Source organism: Leptonychotes weddellii, chromosome 9 (genome assembly GCF_054177405.1).
Source record: "Leptonychotes weddellii isolate Sample4059 chromosome 9, ASM5417740v2, whole genome shotgun sequence".
Taxonomy (NCBI): Eukaryota; Metazoa; Chordata; class Mammalia; order Carnivora; family Phocidae; genus Leptonychotes; species Leptonychotes weddellii.
Window position 1 is genome coordinate 93,893,499 of NC_138377.1, and position 21,670 is coordinate 93,915,168.

The 21,670-nt window shown below is 42.3% G+C and overlaps 2 protein-coding genes across 7 annotated transcripts in view; one reads left to right on the forward strand and one right to left on the reverse strand.

Moving 5' to 3' along the window:
* The window catches only part of INTS14 (integrator complex subunit 14), a 31,139-nt gene extending 18,948 nt beyond the window's left edge, over window positions 1-12,191 (reverse strand). Inside the window, exons 1-6 of one of the 6 annotated variants that reach the window (XM_006729641.3) lie at window positions 12,100-12,191; window positions 7,482-7,765; window positions 5,826-5,933; window positions 2,037-2,192; window positions 1,133-1,251; window positions 543-685 (exon numbers count right to left, since the gene is read on the reverse strand). In XM_006729641.3, the coding sequence (XP_006729704.1) occupies window positions 543-685; window positions 1,133-1,251; window positions 2,037-2,192; window positions 5,826-5,933; window positions 7,482-7,703 (748 nt within the window). In that variant the 5' untranslated portion in view covers window positions 7,704-7,765; window positions 12,100-12,191. Of the gene's footprint in view, window positions 1-542; window positions 686-1,132; window positions 1,252-2,036; window positions 2,193-5,825; window positions 5,934-7,481; window positions 7,766-11,670; window positions 11,756-11,809; window positions 11,945-12,099 lie in introns of those variants that run through there. The other 5 variants (XM_031024108.2, XM_006729642.2, XM_031024111.2 and 2 more) reach the window with 5 other exon arrangements.
* An 804-nt stretch (window positions 12,192-12,995) lies between these two features.
* Window positions 12,996-21,670, forward strand: part of SLC24A1 (solute carrier family 24 member 1) — a 38,656-nt gene continuing 29,981 nt past the window's right edge. Inside the window, exon 1 of the mRNA XM_081831291.1 lies at window positions 12,996-13,302. The gene's annotated coding sequence lies outside the window, so the exon portion shown is untranslated. The remainder of the gene's footprint in view (window positions 13,303-21,670) is intronic.

A 21,670-nucleotide genomic window follows, 5' to 3' on the forward strand; every position in this document is an offset into this window, starting at 1 on the left:
TTTTTTTTTAAAGATTTTATTTATTTATTTGAGAGAGAGAGAATGAGAGAGAGCAAGCACGTGAGAGGGGGGAGGGTCAGAGGGAGAAGCAGACTCCCTGCCGAGCAGGGAGCCCGATGCGGGACTCGATCCAGGGACTCCAGGATCATGACCTGAGCTGAAGGCAGTCGCTTAACCAACTGAGCCACCCAGGCGCCCCTTCACAGATGATCTTAATTATCATGCTAACCAATCTCCATTAAGAATTACTTCAGGGATTTCATGGCTAGTGAATCTGGTCATGATTTCCAACTCTAGTAATTTGTGGCTATAGTTATCTAGGATTGGAGATTAACTCATGACCTCACCATGAAAGACCACAAGCCTGCCACCCTTTTGGCAATGCCTCCTCCCATCCAGAATGTATATACTGGTGATGACAACAGGACCCTAGTATCAGAATTTACCTTTCTTTTCAACCCTCCTAGATAGTGAAAAAGCCAGAAGTTACAAGAAAGTAAAGATAACAAAAGAACTAAGAAGAAAATTAAAAAACACATTACCTGTGTTGATGACTTTAGGGATGGGATCAATTTCCTCATCTACAACAAAGGGCTCTGGTCTGGGGAAGACCTGCACATCAGCGGTTAGGTGGCCGCACTTGAGGACAGCATGGAAAGGTGTATACGCCAGATCTATCAGTTTTCTAGAATATGATGATTAATTGTTGTAAGAAGAGTATTTATATGATACATATCATTTTTTTCAAGTAATTTCTTCAAGATGCTAAGTTTATTTTCCCTTCAAGTCAACTCTAAAACTATCATCTGACCATTTGTGAAATAGAACAAAATCTGACATTTTTGGTGAGCAAATTTCAACTCTGAAAAGCCCAAAAGCAAGTTAATCTTTTGAAACTGCTGAGTCATTGTAGGAAGTCAGTATCTACAGGCATTATTGATTTAGTCATGCTTAATTTAAAAGGGAATGAACTTTTAAAAATCACTACTACCAATCATTTTACCTGAAAATTGTGCAACTCGGGGAAAATGAAATGACAACAATTAGAAATAGTGAAATAGATCTTATAGCTGAATATCAAATTATAATAACAGATTGTAAGAAGGCAAAAAAGCTCTAAGTCTATACTCACCCAAACATAGACTGTACATTTTTCAAGCACAGGGGGCCATCAATAGTAAAAATCTGCCCTTCACCATTGTTTAAATCTATGAGACGTTCAAGGCAATCCAAGGAGTCAGTGCTCTGAAGCTACAAAGCATAACAGATGACCCTTTTAAAGTGGCACACAATGCCAGATTATTATCAGCACACCGAGGTCACACCCGTTAAAATAATACAGGCAATAAATAACAGAGATGGTTTTTTTTTTTAACAACCTGAGGGGAAAATAACTATAACAATTTTGATTCAACGTTACCAAGAGGAATGCTATATAAAATTATACCAGTAGAGCTATTTTACTCAGAAGTAGTTTTGCAAAGATTCTCAGAGGTGACCACAGTTGGTATTTACACACTATCTTCCCTCCAAAGTGTTTCTAACATCTTTTAGGTGAGAACCATCATTATCTACATTTCACAGATATGAAACCTGAGGTGAAGAAAGGTTAAGTAACTTCCCCAAATAAATGGGAAAACCAGGAAGTAGAGTTTAATAAAACATACATCAGAATAGTGTTACTTTACCAAAAAAGTTCAAGCACATCTCTGTCAATATTTCTGGTGCAATGGACATAAGAATTCCTAAATGAGGTAAATGCCTAACACCAAAAAGAACATTTTAACTCTTATGCATCTGAAAAGTCTTTGTGGGAAGCAGGATGGATAATAACTCCAGCCAGCTAGGTTTCCAGAGATGGACAACACTCTGAATCTTCAAAGAGCATTTGAGACCTAGAGTCCTTCCAAATTTAGTGATTAGCCTCAGCTGAAACCAGTGGAGTTCAATGTTATAGTATATACAACACTAATGGAATATAGTAAAAACAAAGTCCTAAAATGTATCTAATCGAACTAAAGAGAACTCAGTATTACCTCCTCCAAATTTGCCATGCACATGATGTATAACTTAGATGGGAAAGGAAAAGGGAGTGGAAACCTGTTGCTCTCGCTTCGTTGACTGTGAGTAGCTAGCGAATGCCGCAGTGAACCTCTACCAATGCCAAGACAGCCATCTGTCACCAGAACAACCTGTTTGCACAGAGTGAGAGATTTGTACATGAAATCACATATTTATTTAAAGTGGTCTCACTTCTCCCTAGTGGCATTTACCCTGAAAAACCCACCTCTGCAGGGAGACAAGCAATAAGGTGAATAAATCTCAAAAACATTTGGTCAAGTGAAAGATGACACACTGCATGATTCTATTTATATGAAGTTCTACAACAGGTACAACAAAGCTAAGATAAATCAGACCAGAGCTGTGGGGTGTAGGGGGATACAGACTAGAAAGGGAAAGGTGAGAAAACTGTTGGGTAATGGAAATGTGCTAGATCTTAACTGGAGTAGTGGCTACATAGGTGTATGCATCTGTCAAAACTCAGTGAACTATGCACTTAAGATCTATGCACTTTTCTGTATTTTATCTAATTAAACCTAAAAAATAGTACCTACCTATGAACACTTAAAATCATAACCAATTCTTATTTAATTGTATTAAAACTAGAACCCTGACTCTTTTAGATAGAGTTGGCACCTAAGGCACTGGATGTCAAGAATGACATGTGTATCTATTTTACATGTGACCCTAGGAAGTATCAGCACAGAAGTCCAAACCTTAACACTATTTTCAAAGATGACAAACTCTATCCCTGGTCAATTAAGATGACAACTGCTTTAAAAATGTATTTGTAGGGGTGCCTGGGTGGCTCAGTCAGTTAAGTATCTGACTCTTGATTTCAGCTCAGGTCATGATCTCAGGGTCGTGAAACTGAGCCCTCTGTCTGGCTCCATACTGGGCATGAAGCCTGCTTAAGATTCTCTCTCTCCCTCTGTCCCTCCCCCACTCTAAAAAATGTACATGTGTAAGACCTTTAGGGGTGCCTGGGTGGCTCTGTTGGTTAAGTGTCTGCCTTCGGCTTGGGTCATAGTCCCAGGGTCCTGGGATCAAGCCCCGCGTCGGGCTCCTTGCTCAGCGAGGAGCCTGCTTCTCCCTCTCCTCCCCGCTCGTGCTCTCTGTCACTATCTCTGTCTCTCTCTCAAAAAAAAAAAAACCAACCAAAAACTTAAAAAAATAAAAGACCTTTAAAATACATTCTTAATCAACCTGTAATCTGAAAAAACCTTCAAAATATACCAACAATGGATGGTAGTTACAAATTATTTTTCTTCCTCATTGCCTCAGTGATCCTATGGGGTGGTAGATATTCCAAGTGTTCCAGAGTAGTAGTATTTTTGCTCTTCCTACCCTAGCCTTGTAATTTGATAATAATAGGCCATAAGGCAGTGTTAGGTGACAGCACCATGTGAAGTACCAAGATTGGCACTTATTTCTAAAGCCCAAGAATGCTCAATGGCAGTCCCCTGGAGAGATGTCATTTTTTGGGAAGATACTCAATTGACTATATAAGGCAATTTCCTCTTACATGAACAACTGCTATATAATGATTTACTTCTCCCTCTACTTTTTTCCAGATACTGTGTGATGAAATATTTCACGTAATGTCAAAATGAGACAGACTTTACTCAGATAATGAAGACATAGTCCAGCTGTCTGAAACCTTGATTAACAAAATTCCACATTAAAACAAATCTATTTGATAGTAACTGAATATAAAAACAATCACTAATAACTTCTACCTTTAGTACAGTGTTTGGACCTGGTTCACTCCAAAACTCATCAAGCAAACCTGAGTGGATCCAGGCCCAGCCCCGGGCCCTCAGGGTATAGGACATCTCAAATTCAGATTCTTCCTTTTGTAAAGGAAGAAAAAACATTAAAAGGCAGAAGGCTGTGTGGTGCACAAGATCTTGCTTGTTACATATTTTCTGAATTTCGTCTCTAAAACGACTGAAGCAGCAGCAAAGGAAACTGCTACCCGCTAGCTTCCAGTTCAGAAGATACTGACAACAAAATTTCATTTATTCAATATATTCTCAGGACATTAGATATTCTGTATGCACAGATTTACCAAATAAATAATGTTTAATGAAGGTGCCAAACATTTTTATTTCTGAAAAGAAAGTGATCAAAAGGCATTTATGGCATTTATTAAAATGATTTCACCTTTTAGTAGCAGCTCAGGGTCTTCATTAACCCATGAGTTCATACTCTGTAAAACAGGTGGTTTTGTAGTCAGAAAAAAACAAACTTGAAAGTCGGGTTTACTGAGATATAATTTACGTGCAATAAAATTCATCCTTCTTAGTATACAGTTCTAGGAGTTCCAACAACTACATTCAGTGAGCAACCACTTCTACAATCAAGATAAAGACCAGTCCTGTCCCAGTTTCCCTTGTGCTTCATTTCAGTCAATTCCCTACCCTTCCCTCACCCCCAGGCAGCCACAATCTTATTTTTAGTTAAAAAATAAATACCAGTGATGCCACTGGCGCTACTGAAGAACCTGTGTTGGACCATGTAACAAAAAAATCATACTCTGTGGCCCACCCCTGTTTTTGTAAATAAAGTTTTATGAAAACACAGCCATGTCATTTATTTACTTATTATCTATGGCTGCTTTCATGCTATGATAGTGGAATTGAGAAGTTGTTACAAACATCTGCAAAACCTAAAATACAGAAAAAGCTTGCTGACTCCTATTGTAGATTACCCTAATTTTCCTTTTAGCGATTTTTCTGTTTTCTCCTTTAAAATGTACTATCACTTCTCAAAGCACAAGCATATTTGCTTTTGTGCTTTGTTGCAATATATTCACAGATACTGCAGTTTTTCCAAATTGAAGATCTATGGCAACCCTGCCCTGAGCAAGTTTATCGGTACTATCTTTCTAACAGTATTTGCTCACTTTGTGTCTCTTTCACATTGGGGTAATTCTTGCAATATTCTGAACTTTTTCATTATTATTATCTTTGTTATGGGGCTCTGTGACCAGCGATTATGACTTGCTGAAAGTTCAGATGTTGGTTAGCATTTTAGCAATAAAGTATTTTTTAATTAAGGCATGGACATTTTCTTTTACACATAATGCTATCATACACTTACTAGACTACAGTATAGTGTAAACAATTTTTTATGTACTGGGAAACCAAAAACTTCAACTGACTCACTTTATGCAATGTTAGCTTTATTCTGATAGTCTGAACCAAACCTACAATATCTCCAAGGTATGCCTGCTTATAGTAAACTTCCAATTCTCTTTTTATTCTAATACTCTGTTCTGATTTGCTAATGTGGACCTATTGTGGACCCAAACTAAAGGGCAACAGAATATATGACATTCATACGCATCACTTTTTAGAAAACTCAGTTGAGATGGTTAAATGTTTGCTAAATAAATGCTACATTAAGATAATGAAGACAGACTATCATATACTGATGTTTATAATTCTATCACTCAAAATTATAATTACCCCTTCCAGGGAGTGTTCTAAAATTCTACTGTGAGCCCTTCGTGTTTTATACAAACAATATTAGTTTGCAATAAGCCAATTTGCTAAGAGAATGCTTTCCTTAAGGCATAATTGTGCTGTTTTCTGAGCATATTAGTGTTGACTTAGTGCCTTCTTTTAAAAAGATACCAATAATGTATAATGTAGTTTATAGAAATTACAATGCGTGCTGTGTCAGAGCCTAAAGAAAATCAAATCACCTCAGTGGTTAATGGTTTTAACTTAGGGCAATGAAAAGGAATTGATCATTACCTGGCAAGGAATCGCACCACCCCATTCTTGCTGAACAATATTGCAAACACCAACTAATGCAGATTCCAAGCAGGTTTTATCATAATCATCCATATTACTTAGTGCTTCCTGATTGAATAAAAGATAAAATTGCTCATTATTTTTTACTGTTGTTATTAGAAAACAACATAAACTGTTCAAAGCATGAATGTTACACAGGGGACATTGTGCTTCTGAGAGCCCAAAAGCATATTTTCTCAAAGAAAAATGGTAAAACCAGCTTCCTCAACCACAAAGGACAATTAGGAGCATCCTTTATTCCATTCTCTTATCAAGTGAGAGTGAATGGTCCACCAAGTTCCTAGCTTTGTAAGGGAACCCTGAAGAAAGTAACTAAAATGAAGGACTTTTAAACACATAAAAAAAAAAAAAAAAGACAAAAATTATTGAGTACTAACTATATTCTAAACACCAACCTAGGCACTTAACATGAATTTAGTTATCTCAACACTCTGTAAGGTATAGATTATTAAACTATTTTTAAAACAAGGAAACAAAGGTACAGAATGATGAGGTAACTTTCCCAGGTCACAGGCCTGGAGGTGTCAGAATCTAGATTTAACCCCCGTCAATCGGACTCCAGGACACCTGGTCTTAACCACTACTCTGAACGACTCAGATAGCAATTCTCTCAATTTCAGAACTGCTGAACATCCAAAATCCTTAGTTTACTATTCATTTACAAGAAATCCAGTGCAATTTTTAAAAAAAGCTTGTAGCAGAAAAAAAAGGTGAGACAGTAAAAGAAATGATTTAACAAAATTTTATTATGTACATTTAAAAAATCAAACTACACTGATCCTGGATCTCTAACCTGCCCAGCAAGTATTAAACTGTTTTAATTCCACACTTACTATTACGAGGTAGTGCTGGAAATATTGATTTAGAGATGTTGTCAGGAAGTAAATTCTCTGGCATATCACAGATAACACCTTTTGAACTAATACCTATCAACTGAGGTTTAAAAATTATAATTTCTTAGCATCTGTAAATCAATCAAAGGCTATTTATTGGAGAGGAAATATAATTTTGAATTACTCTAGAATAAAGGTTTTGGTAAGGAAGGGCTGTTTTTCATCTCAAGTTTTATAAGAAAATAGAAAAGAATAAAGTATTGAACTTAAAGACCTTGAATTTTAGGGAATGGGGAACTACATCCTGACATGCTCTCCTTTCCACAGAAAATTCCAGAAAACCGAGAGAATAAAGTAAGGTAACAACTCAGAGCTTGAACTCAAAGCTCTACCAAAGGCATAAGGCCTACTGGTTGTGAAACTTTGTTTTATAGCTATACTCAGATATTATACCCACAGACTTAACATTAAATAAGTTCAAGTTCTACTGGGCGCTGGGGTGGCACAGTCGGCTGACCATCTGACTCTTGGTTTTGGCTCAGGTCGTGATCTCAGGGTTGTGAGATCACTGGGCTCAGTGCTCAGCAAGAAGTCTGACTTTCTCTCTCCCTCTGCTCCTCCCCTCCTCCCCCAAATAAATGGATAAATCTTAAAAAAAAAAAAAAAAAGCCCAAGTTCTAAATATTCAGTGCGATATGATAACACTGTTTTCCTTCCTAAAAATCTGGGCCCTGTACATACAATAACTCATTCCTTTTTGTACCTGAAGGGTGTTGTAATCTCTTGTGAAGGGAACCATCAGCTCCCAGAGTGATGAAAAAACCACCAGGGCTGTAAACTCAAGCTTGTAATTTGTGGCCATGTGCTCAAACAGCATCGTCAAACCATGGGCTGCTAGGTGCTTACGCTGATACTCCTCAGACCCCTCGATCGACACAGGTCGGGTCATGGAAAGGGATACGTCCATTACCACCACTGTTGGCATGATGAAAATGATCCCAATGTTCCCAATCAGAGCGCAAAAAGACAGCTAGAAAGAGAGAAATGCTGTAGAAAATAAATATGATTAGGTCTTTACATGTTACAGAGAGAAAAACGTTTTTTTTCCCCACCCGTGAAGGCAAACCTCATTTAAGTTGAGGTAAAGGCAAAACTGCAGAGAATTCAGAAGGAGGGAAGCAAGCAACGACCCACATGCTCCAAGGACCACGTATTTCTATTAAAAAAGATATTAAATTCAGGTAACTCTTGACTTTCATAATTTCAAAGTTTATACAGCTTAATATAACAAACATTCCTACATCACCTCTCCAACAACTTATGAACGTTTCTAGCTGTCATATTTAATTTCTAACCAGTTTTGTCCATCCAGAGTCTTCCCTAATTGTATATATGCAATATGAGTTTTATGAAGGTGTAATTAGTATATACATACAATGCTGTGCCCTCCTGTGATGGTGCTTTTTGACAAGCAATCCATTCTTTTTGGGCACTATCACTCTCTTAATCAATACAGCAGTAGTTGTGTGTTTATTTAATTATCTTGTTGCTTGGTGCCCTTTTTTATTATTAAAATGAATGTAAAATGTAAAAATGAAAGGGCTAGTAGAGTCACAACCCAAATTAGACAAAACTAGAAATCATTATGCATGACAAAAGCAGTAAACTACTGCTAGCCTTGGTAATACTGTACGTAAATTGGGCAACAATGCTTTCATTGTGAGGGAAAAGAATAAAATTAAACAGTATGTAGGACAGCTGATGTTATCTCATGAAATTGTGTATAAAAGTCCATATGCAGAGGGGCGCCTGGGTGGCTCAGTTGGTTAAGCGTCTGACTTTTGGCTCAGGTCACGATCTCAGGATCCTGGGATCTAGCCCCACATCGGGCTCCATGCTTAGCACAGAGTTGGCTTGAGATCCTCTCCCTCTGTCCCTCCCCCAGCTCAGGCTCTCTCTCTCTAAATAAATAAATAAATAAAATCCTTTTTAAAAAGTCAAAATGCAGAATGGAGAAAACAGAGTTCTTTAAAATTATGGATTGAGAATTAGCATGAAGAAAACATTTCTGTTCTTAAAAATAAAGAAAAAAGTTCAGATACACAGACCTGCTCATGGGGACACAGCTTGCTGCTACTTTGTTAATAAGCAAACTACGGTCTATTGATATAACAGCTATAAATAAAAGACACGTACGTAAATATGAGAAATATATTTATAAAGTGCCAGTAACTGAGAAAAGGAGGTCACAGCATTGTATGTATATACTAATTACACCTTCATAAAACTCATATTGCATATATACAATTAGGGAAGACTCTGGATGGACAAAACTGGTTAGAAATTAAATGCTTGCTAATTTCTTCTTTGGAACTTCAAAAACACCTAATAGTGGCCAGACTACTTGTTTCAGTGAAGTATCCAACTGCAAATGCATGATATTCTAAAATTCCATTTGTAAATAGGCTGTTGGGAACTCAGAACATAATGGTTCATGGAAGCAAGGTTATAAACCAAGGTCAGGGACTCAAGTAAAGTAGGAAAAGCCTTTTTACCACATAGTGGCCTGAAATACATTTCAAATACAGTAATGCCTCATGTATCTAACATCAATAAAGATTAAATGAGGGATATAAATTACTTTTCCAGACTCTTTAAAATTCTAAAATGTTTAGCCATTTTGATAGACAAAATTAAAATGTGTATCCCTCTTTTCTGCCTCATTAAACACCGTGCGAAACATAATCTACTCTTATGATGACCTGGTATCACCACTCTAAACACCAATACTGCCTAGCACCTTGCTACTCTCATGGGTTTTTTTGTTTTGTTTTGTTTTGTTTTCACACCAGCATTGTGTGCTGCAGAACACTGTTCTGGAGAGATGCTCCAAGAAAATGAGTTCAGGCATTAATAAAGACTAGAAAAGGTCTAGAACAAAAAAAAAAAATCCAGTTTAATTTGCTAACTCTGTTTCCCCTTTAACCCTTTTCTACATAATTACCATTAAGGTCCCATAAAACAGGGGTTATGTAGAATATACACAGAAACAATGCCTTGTATCCAAGGGATCCAGGCTGTTGTGCTGTTTTGGTGCCTCCTTTTTATGATTAATTTTTAGCCCATCAGCTTGCATCCTACTTAACTCAGTAATTCCCTATAATCATCCTCCCTCTTTCTAATTTGCTTCTTCTTGGCTACTATGGGCTAGAAAGCCAGGTAACCGAGCTTGTTAAAACTGTGTCCAAAGTCAAACTCAACAGGTTCTCAGAGCCTGTGGGTTTCTTCTAGTGTCAAATGTATGGGCTTAAGTGTATCAGCTTGGTACTACTTCATCTTCTCAGTCTTTTTTATTTTCTTTCTGGGTCTTAGCTGTGCTGTTCAAGAAGTGAGGCCCTGTATAATATTGGTCCAACTATACTACATTAGACCATAAGCTCACTAAGGGCAGGGACTGTGTCAGATTGTGCCCAGCAATGTCTCCCCAGAACCTATCACAGTAACTGGCACAGGGTATGTGCTTGACAAATATTTGATAATGACTAATTAACTACCCCTAGTCACCAGACAGAACATTAATTCTTTGGCAAAACACAGGATGAATTTTAACTCTGGACACCAGAAACACATTTCCTTCTCTCCTCCTCATTCAAGCAGATAACTAGGAACTCCTATGTCTCTGCCCACATATAGAGTTTATCCAGCTCACATGGTACTCCCATTTCTGCATAGGAAGGGACACCTGGGTGGTGCAGTCGGTTAAGCCTCAGACTCTTGGTTTTGGCTCAGTTTGTGTTCTGGGGTCGTGAGATCAAGCCCCACATTGGGCTTCATGCTCAGTAGAGAGTCTGCTTAAGACTCCCTCTCCCTCTTGCCCCCCATGTGCATGTGTGTGCACACCCGCGCTCTAATAAACAAATCTTTAAGAAAAAAAAAAGAAAAGAAAGCTGGGGAGGAGCACCTGGGTGGCTCCGTAGGTTGGGGGGGGCGGGGGGAAGAACTACTGATTTTGCCTCAGGTCATGATCTCAGGGTTGTGAGACAGCCCTGCAGGAGGCTCCATGCATGGAGCCTGCATACCATTCTCAGCAGTTTCACTCTCTGAGCGAGATTCCATTCAAATTTCTAGGGGCCCACCCATTCATGTTGGGTCCTTACCTACCCTTAGGTTTCTGGCAGCCTGACTTCCCTAGCCCTGATGAGTGCCTCCTGAGTTCTCTCCCTCTGCCTCTCCCCACTGCATGCACTGGCTCTCTCTCCCTCTCTCTAAAAAAAAAAAAGTTGGGGATCATGGGAAGTACTTCCTCAACTTTTCAAGGAGACTGGGAAAGAGTATACACAGATTTAGATCTCGTACAAGAAAGCATTTCTGGCCCCTGAAATCCGCTGTGAATGGGTGCCCATGGCTGGCAGTCTCGCCTCTGCAAACACCTCTAGAGCTGGCTGATGCATTTGTGTCCATCCACCCTCGTAACAGTGGTAAAATCATGGGAAACCATTACTTCAGTTGTAAGTACAGAATTAAAAGAGGAATCTGCATGTTCTTGAAGGATGATTTACTCAAGCACTCTAGGCCGGATTTAAAAAAAAAAAAAAAAAAATCCGTGCCCACCACAGTCCAGCAATTTTTTGAGAACATGAAGTATCTCTCACTTGGGCTAATTCTCCCCCTTTTCCCATAAGTACTATTTAAAGTACTGTTTACATATAATGCTTAAGACAATTACGGGCCATCTTTCTCAACAACAGTCTGCTCCTGAGAATGGAACCCAGCCACCTGTCTTGGCCTTAATGCTAAGTCACCTAAGTACACGTTTACAATTCTTCCCTGCAGGTGACAATTAGCTCAGTCGTAAAGAATGTCTTCTTAGCAGTTTCGCTCTCGGAGCATGATTCCACTCGAATTTCTAGGGTTTCTGGGGGCCCGGCCATTCACTTAGGGTCCTTACCTACCCTTAGGTTTCTGCCAGACTGACTTCCCTTGCCCTGAGGAGTGCCTCCTGAGTTCTCTGGTACAACTTCATCTCGAAACCGCCAGCCTGGAAATACAGCACTCCTGCATTTGAATCGCAACTGGGGGGTGGATTTTTACCTTAAAATCAGTCCAAAACAAAAACTGAGATCTGGAAGTCTTATGGGAAGAGGGAACGAAGAGGGCCCGCGCAGGGGCCGAAATCGCGGTATTCACGCGGGGCCCACGACCCCGAGCTACAGAGCGAGGGGAGGCCGGGAGCAGGGCCCGGAACTGGCGCCGCACAGACGGCGCGGGGCGGCGGGAAGGCCGGGCGCCGGCTCCGCGTCGTTCCCCACCCCTGACCCCTTCCCCTGCAGCTCCAACAAGCAACGAAAGGCTGCCCGAGGCCCCCGGCCAACCCCACTCACCCCGCGCCCATCGCCGGCACGGTCCGTCCGCGCAAACTTCCCGCCCGCGCACCACGGCCGGAACGATGAGGCCGCGCGACAAAAGGGAAGCCGGCGCCAAAGTGCGCACGGGACGGGGGCGGGGCTTTAAGGCCTGAGCGGCAGGGCAATGGCGCGGCTGGGCCGCTAGGGGGCGCGCTCTCCTCGGCGTCCCTCCGCAGCCCTGGGTCCGCGTTGACCTCTGCTCCAACATCCCCAACCTTGCGGAGCCCGGCCTCTGTCTCCCCTTCCTTCTCTTCCTCCCTCCCTCTCCCTTTTCGGGCTCTTCCCTCTTTCCCTCTGCCCACCTCCTCCTCTCTAAAGAGAGACCTCTGTGAGCCCTTCACACTCCAGCCTCCTCACTCACCTGCGCCTGTTGGCGCACCCGCCTCACGCTAACTGGCACGTGCCCCTCTCTGTCCGCACTCTTGAGCCCCCTCCGAACCAGGTGACAGAATCTTCTCCAAACTCTTCTTTAACTACACTTCCTGCCTGGGGAGTGCTCATGCTAAGCGCACCGTATATTTTTCTTAGGTGACAAGTCAAGACTTCCCCTCTGGGTCTCCTCTGCGCGAGGCTCACTTTCTTCCCCCCCACCCCTTCTCTGAGGGAAAGTTCATTGGTTCTCCCTACAGTGCGAGGTGCCTTGCTGAAGGATCTGCACTCCCACTTCCCTGTGGCGCACCATGGGCCCTCCCCGCCTCGCCTCTGGCCACCTGGTGTCCCGCAGCAGCCTGCGCCCCGGCCAGGTTCCTGAGGGGGCAAGAAGTAGTTTTCTAACCATGCAGGCCTGGGTAGTTGTGGTTCAAAGAATCATGTTGTACCACATGGATTACAAGTGAGAATAGAAAAAGGCCTCTGCCTCTTTTTCGTTTAGTTGGTGGGATGGAGGGAGGTAAGGGGTGGGTTAAGGAGGGAGTGTGCTTTGAACTGAACAACCTAGTCTGTCTGACTTTTCACAGCTTGTTCTGTGGGAGAGTGCAGGTTCCAATTATTGTAGTTCTTTCCCATCTCCTCCTTAAATCCAAGGTGGCTGAAGAAGAGAGTCAGTCCCTGGGAATGTCTCTGCCAGCATCAGGGCCCAGGGACCTACAGACTGTCCTTTTTGCTTCAGAACTCCTTTCCCCAACGTGGCTAGGCTCACTGTCTCAAACCCTTACTATGCTTGAGCATAATGGGATCTAGGTAAGTAAGGCTGCTTCTTGATTATTTGGTTACAGTTTCTAACTCTTTCCCTAGTGGGAGGGATGTGGCCAAGAATGTGTGGGCAGGGGAGTTGTCTAGTTACCCCTAAAGTGATGACTCAGCCATAGGGTCGCAGTTCTCCTGGTAGTTCCAGCTCAGCTCCATGGACTGATTCCCTACCTTCCCCAGTCCTAAAGCTTAAGTTTATTAGTTTGCTGATGGGTGATCAGATTTTGGTAAACTTGTTCTGAATACAGGCTTTCAGGAGATTAGGGAAGCAAAAGAGCGATTTACTAAAATTGAACGGGAAAAGGTAACTACCAAGGGGACTGAGTCACTTAGGGCAACTGGTTAAGTCTTTTGTTTTTATTTGTAAATTCTTAGTAGAATCCCATGAAAAATCAGAAGGTTGTGCAGTGAATATAAAATCAGAGAACATCAGCACAGAGTTAGAAATTCTTGCAGGAGATGTTTTTCAAGGCATAGCTGGCTAATGAATTTCTTTTTCTCACTCCAGAGACCCCATTTGCATGTTTCCACACATACATTAAAGAGAATCAATGAACAACTTCCTTTGCATAATCTATCATCCTTTCATTATTTATTTATTTTTGCTTTGAAACAGTGGACCACTGTCAACAGAGGCTTTGAAAGGCAGAGTGGTTTGGTTTCTAGTCTGGCAAAGTAAAGGTTAGTGACAGAAATTCTAAGCCACTCATAGGTGCTAAGTACTGGGGCTCAGAGGGGGGGTTCAGATAGCCACACTTGTTGATCATTCAGAATATTTTCACTGCTCTAAAAATCCTCTGTGTTCTGCCCTTTTATCCCTCCCTCTCCCCTGACTCCCAGCGACCACTAATCTTTTTATTTTCTCCATAGTTTTGCCTTTCCCTGAATGTTATAGAGTTGGAATCATATAGTATGTAGCCTTTTCAGATTGGCTTCTTTTGCTTAGTAATACCCATTTCAGTTTTTGTCATGTTTGTTTATGGCTTAATAGCTCATTTCTTTTTAGTGCTAAATAATAAATATTCCACTGTCTGGATGTACCTCCGTTTGCTGAAGGACATCTTGGTTGCTTCCAAGTTTTGGCAATTATGAATAAGGCTGCTATAAACACCGTTGTGCAGGTTTCGTGTGGACATATGTTTTCAATTCATTTGAATAAATACCAAGGAAAGAGATTGCTGGGTCATATGGTAAGAACCTTTTAGTTTTGTGAAAAACTGAACTTTTGTGAAAAAGTTGTCTTTTGAAGTGACCGTACCATTTTGCATTCCCAGCAGCAATAAATGAGAGTTCCTGCTGCTCCTCAGCAACATTGATGTTGTCAGTGTTCTTGATTTTGGCTATTCTGATAGGTGGGTGGTGGTGTCTCACTGTTGTTTTAATTTGCAATTCCCTAATGACATATGATGTTGAACATATTTTCATGTGCTTACTTTCCATCTGTATATCTTCTTTGGTGAAGGGTCTGTTCTGTTCAAATCTTTTGCACATTTAAAATCAGAACGAGTTCTTTTTTTTCACTTTTGAGTTTTAAGTGTTGTTTGTATGTATATTTTGGATAACATTCATTTATCGGATATGTGTTTTGCAAGTATTTTCTTCCAGTCTGTGTCTTGTCTTTGCATTCTCTTGACAGTGAGGGACTTAAAAAAAATTAAAACAAAAAACCAATAATACAATACCATTATCAAATTTAAAATAATTAACAATAAGTCCCTAACATCATTAAATACCCAGTTTTCAAATATCCAGGGGACTATAAAATATTATAAATTTTACTTTTTAAAAAAATTTAAAAATTTTTTAAATTAAAAATTTATTTTTTTTCAGAGAGAGAAAGAGTGTGAGCATGAGGTGGGGCAGGGCAGAGGGAGAGGATCTCAAGCAGACTCCGTGTGGAGTGTGGAGCCCGCTGTGGAGCTGGATCCCATGACCCTGAGTTCTTGACCTGAGCCGAAACCAAGATTTGGACATTTAACTGACTGAGCCACCCAGGGGTCCCTAAATTTTACTTTTTTTTACTTTGATTGTTTGAGTCAGGAACCAAGTAAGATCCAGACATTGCAGTCTCTGAAGTATCTTGTCATCCCTAAGTTCTCCCTCCATGTCTTTTTCCCCTTGCAGTGTATTTGATGAAGAAACTGTGACCCCCCTCTCTTTTAATTGCTCTCGATCCTCCTCAGTCTGTCCACAGCATTTGAGAAAATCACAAAGCTTCTCTCTATTCTAAAATAATAGAAAGACTCACTGAACAAAGTAGGGATTTTATACAATTCCAATTCCAATTCATTTCATCTCTGCTCTATAAATAGGGGTGAGGCTTACCCACCAATGGTTCCCAAGGGTCTGGCATGTAACACTGGGTTTGCATTTGTGAAAAGAAGATAGGAAGTTAAGAGATTATTTGAAAAAAAAAGTCAAAGGGGAAAGAAGAGAAAATTTGATATTACATTTGTCTAAGAAAGAGCTGAACTTTTTTTTTTTTTAAGATTTTTATTTATTTATTTAACAGAGAGAGAGAGCACAAGTAGGCAGAGTGGCAGACAGAGGGAGAGGGAGAAGCAGGCTCTCTGCCAAGCAAGGAGCCCGATGTGGGGCTCGATCCCAGGATCCTGAGATCATGATCTGAGCCAAAGGCAGCCGCTTAACCAACTGAGCCACCCAGGCGCCCCAGAACTGAACTTCTTTATTTAGGACACCCTCTTCTTTGAAAAGCATTACAGGGGCGCCTGTGACTCACTTGTTAAGCGTCAGCCTTCGGCTCAGGTCATGAATGATCCCAGAGAACTGGGATCGAGCCCCGCGTCGGGCTCCCTGCTCCGTGGGAAGCCTGCTTCTCCCTCTCCCACTCCTCCTGCTTGCGTTCCCTCTCTTGCTGTGTCTCTCTCTGTCAAGTAAATAAATAAAATCTTAAAAAAAAAAAAAAAAGCATTACAAACTCTAAATTTTTTTTTTTTTAAAGATTTTATTTATTCATTTGACAGAGAGAGAAATAGCGAGAGCAGGAACACAAGCAGGGGGAGTGGGAGAGGGAGAAGCAGGCTTCCCGCCGAGCAGGGAGCCCGATGTGGGACTCGATCCCAGGACCCCGGGATCATGACCTAAGCCGAAGGCAGACGCCCAACGACTGAGCCACCCAGGCGCCCCAAACTCTAAATTTTTAAAGGTTCCTCATGATCTGGGCCTACATCTATCTTCCCAGGCTCACCCCTCACCCTAGCATCTTTCAGTGAAAAAGCAGATAAAGCAAAACAAAACTAGTTTTTCTTTCTTTCTTTCTTTCTCCTTTCTTTCCTTTTCTTTTTCTTTCTTTTCTTTTTTTCTTTCTCCTGCCTTCCTGCCTTCCTGCCTTAGATTTCTTTATTATTTTAGAGAGAACACATGTTTAGGGGGAGGGGCAGAAGCAGAGGGAGAGACAGAATCTCAGGCAGACTTCCCGCTGAGTGCGGAGCTGGACCCTGGGCTCTATCTCACAACCCTGAGATTGTGACCTGAGTGAAATCAAGAGTCTGTGGGTTGGAAGGAGCCCCCCAGAGCATAATTACCCAAAAGCAGGGTGGGGTGTGTGTGTGTGGGGCTGGGTTGGGGGCGTTGGAAAGGGGGAAAGGTAGGGAATGGGAGAATCACCACTCCTCACCTTCCTGGGGGTTAAATGGTTTTAACTCTTACTTCCCCACACCACAAACTGGCTTTAAGTCTCCTCCTCCCCAAAGGACTCTACTCGAAGTGAGTGGGCATGCCAGCGTGCTTGTGTGTGTGTGTGTGTGTGTGTGTGTGTGTAAACAATGCAGTGGCCTAAATAGGGAGTTGGCATGTGGGAGTGGGACTCCACCCTTTATCCTCCCCACTCATTCCCTCCAAGAGAGGCCCACACTCGAAGCCTGGGCCAAAGACTGAGCCTGAGCTGGAGGTGGAGGGTTGGAGAGGAGGAACACTGTCCCCTTTGGATGGAAGTGAGACCTGGGATGAGGCTGACACTAAAATCAGGGAGTATTAGAAGAATAGGAGGCTGCAAGGTGTATAAAAACCTTGGTGGTTTGGGCCTCCTTTATATCTTGTTTTTATTATTACTAGTATATTAATATACCTTGGGCATCATCTTCATTGCTTTGAACTGCTATATAATTGATTACTGGAAAGTTATGACACCATTTATGTACCAGTTTTCCACTGACATTTATTTTTTTTAGTTCAAGGCAGAACTTGAACACATGACCCTGAGATCAAAACCTGAGCTGAGATCAAGAGTCAGAGGCTTAACCCACTGCATCACCCAAGTGCCCCTCCATTGACATTTAGATAGATTTCAATTTTCACTCTTACAAGCAATGTCGGAATAGGCCTTGTAGATATGGTGGAGGCTTTTCCTCTGACTGAAGTGGGAAAGTGCTGGAAAGTTTGGAGGAGAGGAGGGACATGACCTGACTTACAGTTTAACAAGCTCTCTTGTGCTCCTGTACCAGATTGATAACTCACGGTATCTTCATCAGCACAGGATATTACATTTTTTAGTCTTTGTCAACTGATGAGAAAAAAAAAAATCTGTTGCTTCAGTTGGTATTCCTTTGTAAAATCAGATCGACACAGCGAGTTTTACTTAGTGTGCTGTTTCTCATTTACTTAGTGGGGAGTTGTTAATTTTACTGGTACTGTGTGGATTCCTGTGTGGCCACACTGAAGCCCTCTGATAGGGCCTGTTTGACCGCTCTTCCAGGCCCCAGGCCCCTCCGGGTGGGCACCTGACTAAGAAGGCCAAAACCCTGACTCTGAACTGCTACTGACCTGAAGTGTCACCCCCCCCTGCAGCTCCCTGCCTCAGGTATGGCTCCAGCACTGGCTTAGAGAGATGAAGTGTTGTGGGATGTTTGGGGGCTTATTTTGCTTACTCCCACCAGAGACAGCAGTGTAGCCAGCATCCTATAGGGCAGTGTGGGTGGCTCAGTCGGTTCAGCATCCAACTCTTGATTTTGGCTCAGGTCATGATCTCCGGGCCTGAGATCTACGGCCTTGGGCTCCACCCTCAGTGGGGAGTCAACTTCTGTCCCTCTGCCCCTCCCCCAACTGGTCTGTCTCTCTAAAATCAATCAATCTTTTTAAAAAGTATCCTATCCTATAAACAATATAATATAAACAATTAAAACAATATCAACAAAAAGTCTTGGGCTGTGGCAGTTCCGTGCCTGACAGATCCAAATGCTTTTCCACAGGTTCTCACTGTACCGCTTCCATCTCCCCCACATAGAAGCTCTGCTTTTCTGGTTGTATAAATGAGGAACCAGACTTTGAGAGACCTTAGGAGACTTGCTCCTGGTCAGGCTTATTACTTTATTAGATGTTGCAAAGTAGTACCTGTGGGTCTAATTCAGCACATTTTGTCTACCTTTTAATATTTTTAAATTGTTTTACATTGGAATGACTACTGATGGGTCATTCTTTCTCTGTCCAGACGCAGCCCTCGTTACTCTTCTACTGACTTTGAATAGAGCTAATTTAACTTAATTTTATTCACCCAGGTCCTGAAGGCATTTGATTTTGCAACCCCTGCCAAATCTTGTCTACTTTCCACTCTGCAACTATAGGGTCAACATCTCAACTCCTGATGTAGGCCCAGAAATAAACCAGCCTCAGCCACAAACCCTTTGCCATTAGGCAAAAAAATCTCATTCCTTCTTTCTCCCGTTCTAATAGAACCATGGGAAAGGCCTTGAGCTGCGGAGGGGAAGGAAAGGCCTCCCTGCTGACCTGCGTAGCCTCTAAACCCTGCCTTCCTCAGACCCTGATATTACTGGGAGGGTCAGAGCCAAAACTGCCCCACTTGCCCTGCCACCCTGTTCGATGGAGAGTATAAAATGAGACAAATTGGTGGAACAAAGTAGATCATCTTTCCCTCCTGGTGGTACTGGTCTTTCTCCAGCACTTTGTTTCTGAATGGCCATGAACCTCTGTGAGTGGGCATTTCCTCCCCCTTTCTCACCCCAGTGTGTAGCTCAGGCACCCCATCTCTGACCATCTCCTCACTGGGATGTCCCTTTTCATTTCATCCACAAAGGTATTTACTGGGTGCCAGACACTGTTCTGGGGTCTGGGGATTCAGTGTTGAATACACAGGCAAGGTCCTTGTCCTCTTGGAGCTCACTTGCTACTAAGAGATGCAGACACAAGTCAGGTGATCCCACGAATAAGTACATAGGACGGTGCTGTCACAATGAAATGCTTGGGGACCTGTTGCCCCCTAGCGGTCTGTGGTCTCCATAAGTAGAATAACAACAGTACCAGACCCTGTTGGTATGTTTTACATATTAATTTACTTTATCTTCACAACGAGCCTACCAAGCAGGTAGTGTCATTACCCACCACAGGAGAGATTTACAGCCACTGAGAAGTGAAATAACTTGCCCGAGCTCACCCTGCCAGTCCGGGCGATGCTTCTGCTCTTGGTTGAGCAGCAGACCTGTCTACAGCCTGGTGAATTTCAAAGTGTGCCCCAGTCCCCTGAGAACAAGACAGGGGGAACCAGGCTCAACCCCAGCAGGTGAGATTTAGGTTAGACACTAGAAAGAACTCCTTGGCAACAGTTATAAGTATACGAGAAAAGGAATGCCTTTTCTGGGAATTTGCTTCTCCCCTGAATTTCCTGTATGGCACAATAGCATTGTAAAAAATAGAGGAATTATTCTAGGAAAAAAAAAAAGATCTTTCATAATTCTTCCTTGTGGATTGGGTTCCTTTTTCCATCTTTTTTTTTTTTTATAGCCCAATGTGAGTCTTGAACTCCTGACCCCAAGTTCAAGAATCAAATGCTTCACCAACTGAACCCCTCAGGTACCCTTCTTCTTTCCATCTTTCTGGGCCAGGTTGAGGCTGTTAGACAGCTGGGTCACTGAGATGGGAAGTGACTAGATCTGGCAAGGCAAGGATGTGGTGACTAGCAGAGGTCAGCTCTTCTCTCCCTGCTTCCATAAGGGGTGGACACCCCTGTGTACCTCAGCAGGGGGACCTAGACACCTTCTTACCCTTATAGGCCACTCTGGATAAAGTAGGGCAGGGGTGAAGCTGTGGGGGATTACCTGCTATTTCAGAGGAGAACAATCAAAACTGCATGTGATCTGTGTCCCTGGGGGAAACAGGGAGGGGAGAAAGGAGCAGTCAGTAAGGATCAGGCAGAGCTAGATGATTAAAATGGCTTCCACGTCAATGGGTAGGATCATAAGTTCCCATTGCCTTACCCCACCCTCATTTCAACACCTCCAGCCCTGAGTTGGCTGCATAATTCTTTGGGTATCCTGGGATGTCCCCTCTTGCTCTCAGGAGATCTGTGTCCTCCCTACCAAGGATTTCCCTTAGGCCTAATAAAATATTTTTCGCGTGCCAAATGCTTCAAAGTTTAAAGTATTTTCCCCACATTCCCTCATCTTTTAAAATAAACTTTATTTCTTAGAGCAGTTTTAGGTTCACAGTGATACCGAGCAGATATTCCCTCATTTTTAATTTTGATTCTCACATCAGCCCTACAAAGAGGCAGGACTGGTATTACTATCTCCACATGGACACTTAGATTACATTTAGAATCACACAGTAGCAAACAGAGCCTGGTGTTAACTGAGGTCTTCTGATCTCTTAAGCCCCAGACACTTTCTCTTGGCTCCCTCAGAGTGCCTTCTGAATCTTTCCAGATCTTTCCTCCCCCTAAGCATGGTAACCCTGCACCATCTCTCCTTCCTAGAGCTTAGAACCAAGTTTGAGAAGTTTCCCCAGTTTCCTTGTTGACCGCAGGGGACCACGGAGAGCCCATCTGTTTCCCCAGTGGAAGGCCCACCCTGGCAGAGGCACTGGGACCCAGAACTTGTACAATGCCCTGATAAGCTTCTTAGAGGCAGGTATTAGCAGGGATCGGATATTCTTCCCCTGAGATGCCCTTCACACCCGACCTGCCTTGAATTAGGATTCCACAGGGGAGCTGGGTACAGGAGAATGGGGTGTTTCCTGCTGTCCAGCTTCAGACTCACTCTTTGAGACCCTGGATTCTGACAAGTTTCCAGAACTAAGAAGACACTCAGATGTCCAGGTTTGAAGGTAAATGATGTGATTAGGTAGGAGGGGTCAGCTGGGGTGCCGGCTCAGCTCCGTTAGACAACACAGGCAGACCAGAAAGAAAGAGACCCTCCCAAGTTTCTTTAGGAGAGTCAAGCAGCTTGCTGCGGAGTTGAGTTTATGGCAAGGGACAGGGCCACTGGGAAGACGGTTACAGGAATCAAGGACAGAGAAGGAAATGTACTTATTCTGTACTTCTCCTTTTGCTTGTTCCTTTTTTGCTTTAAGACAAATGCATTTGGGGACGCCTGAGTGGCTCAGTTGGTTA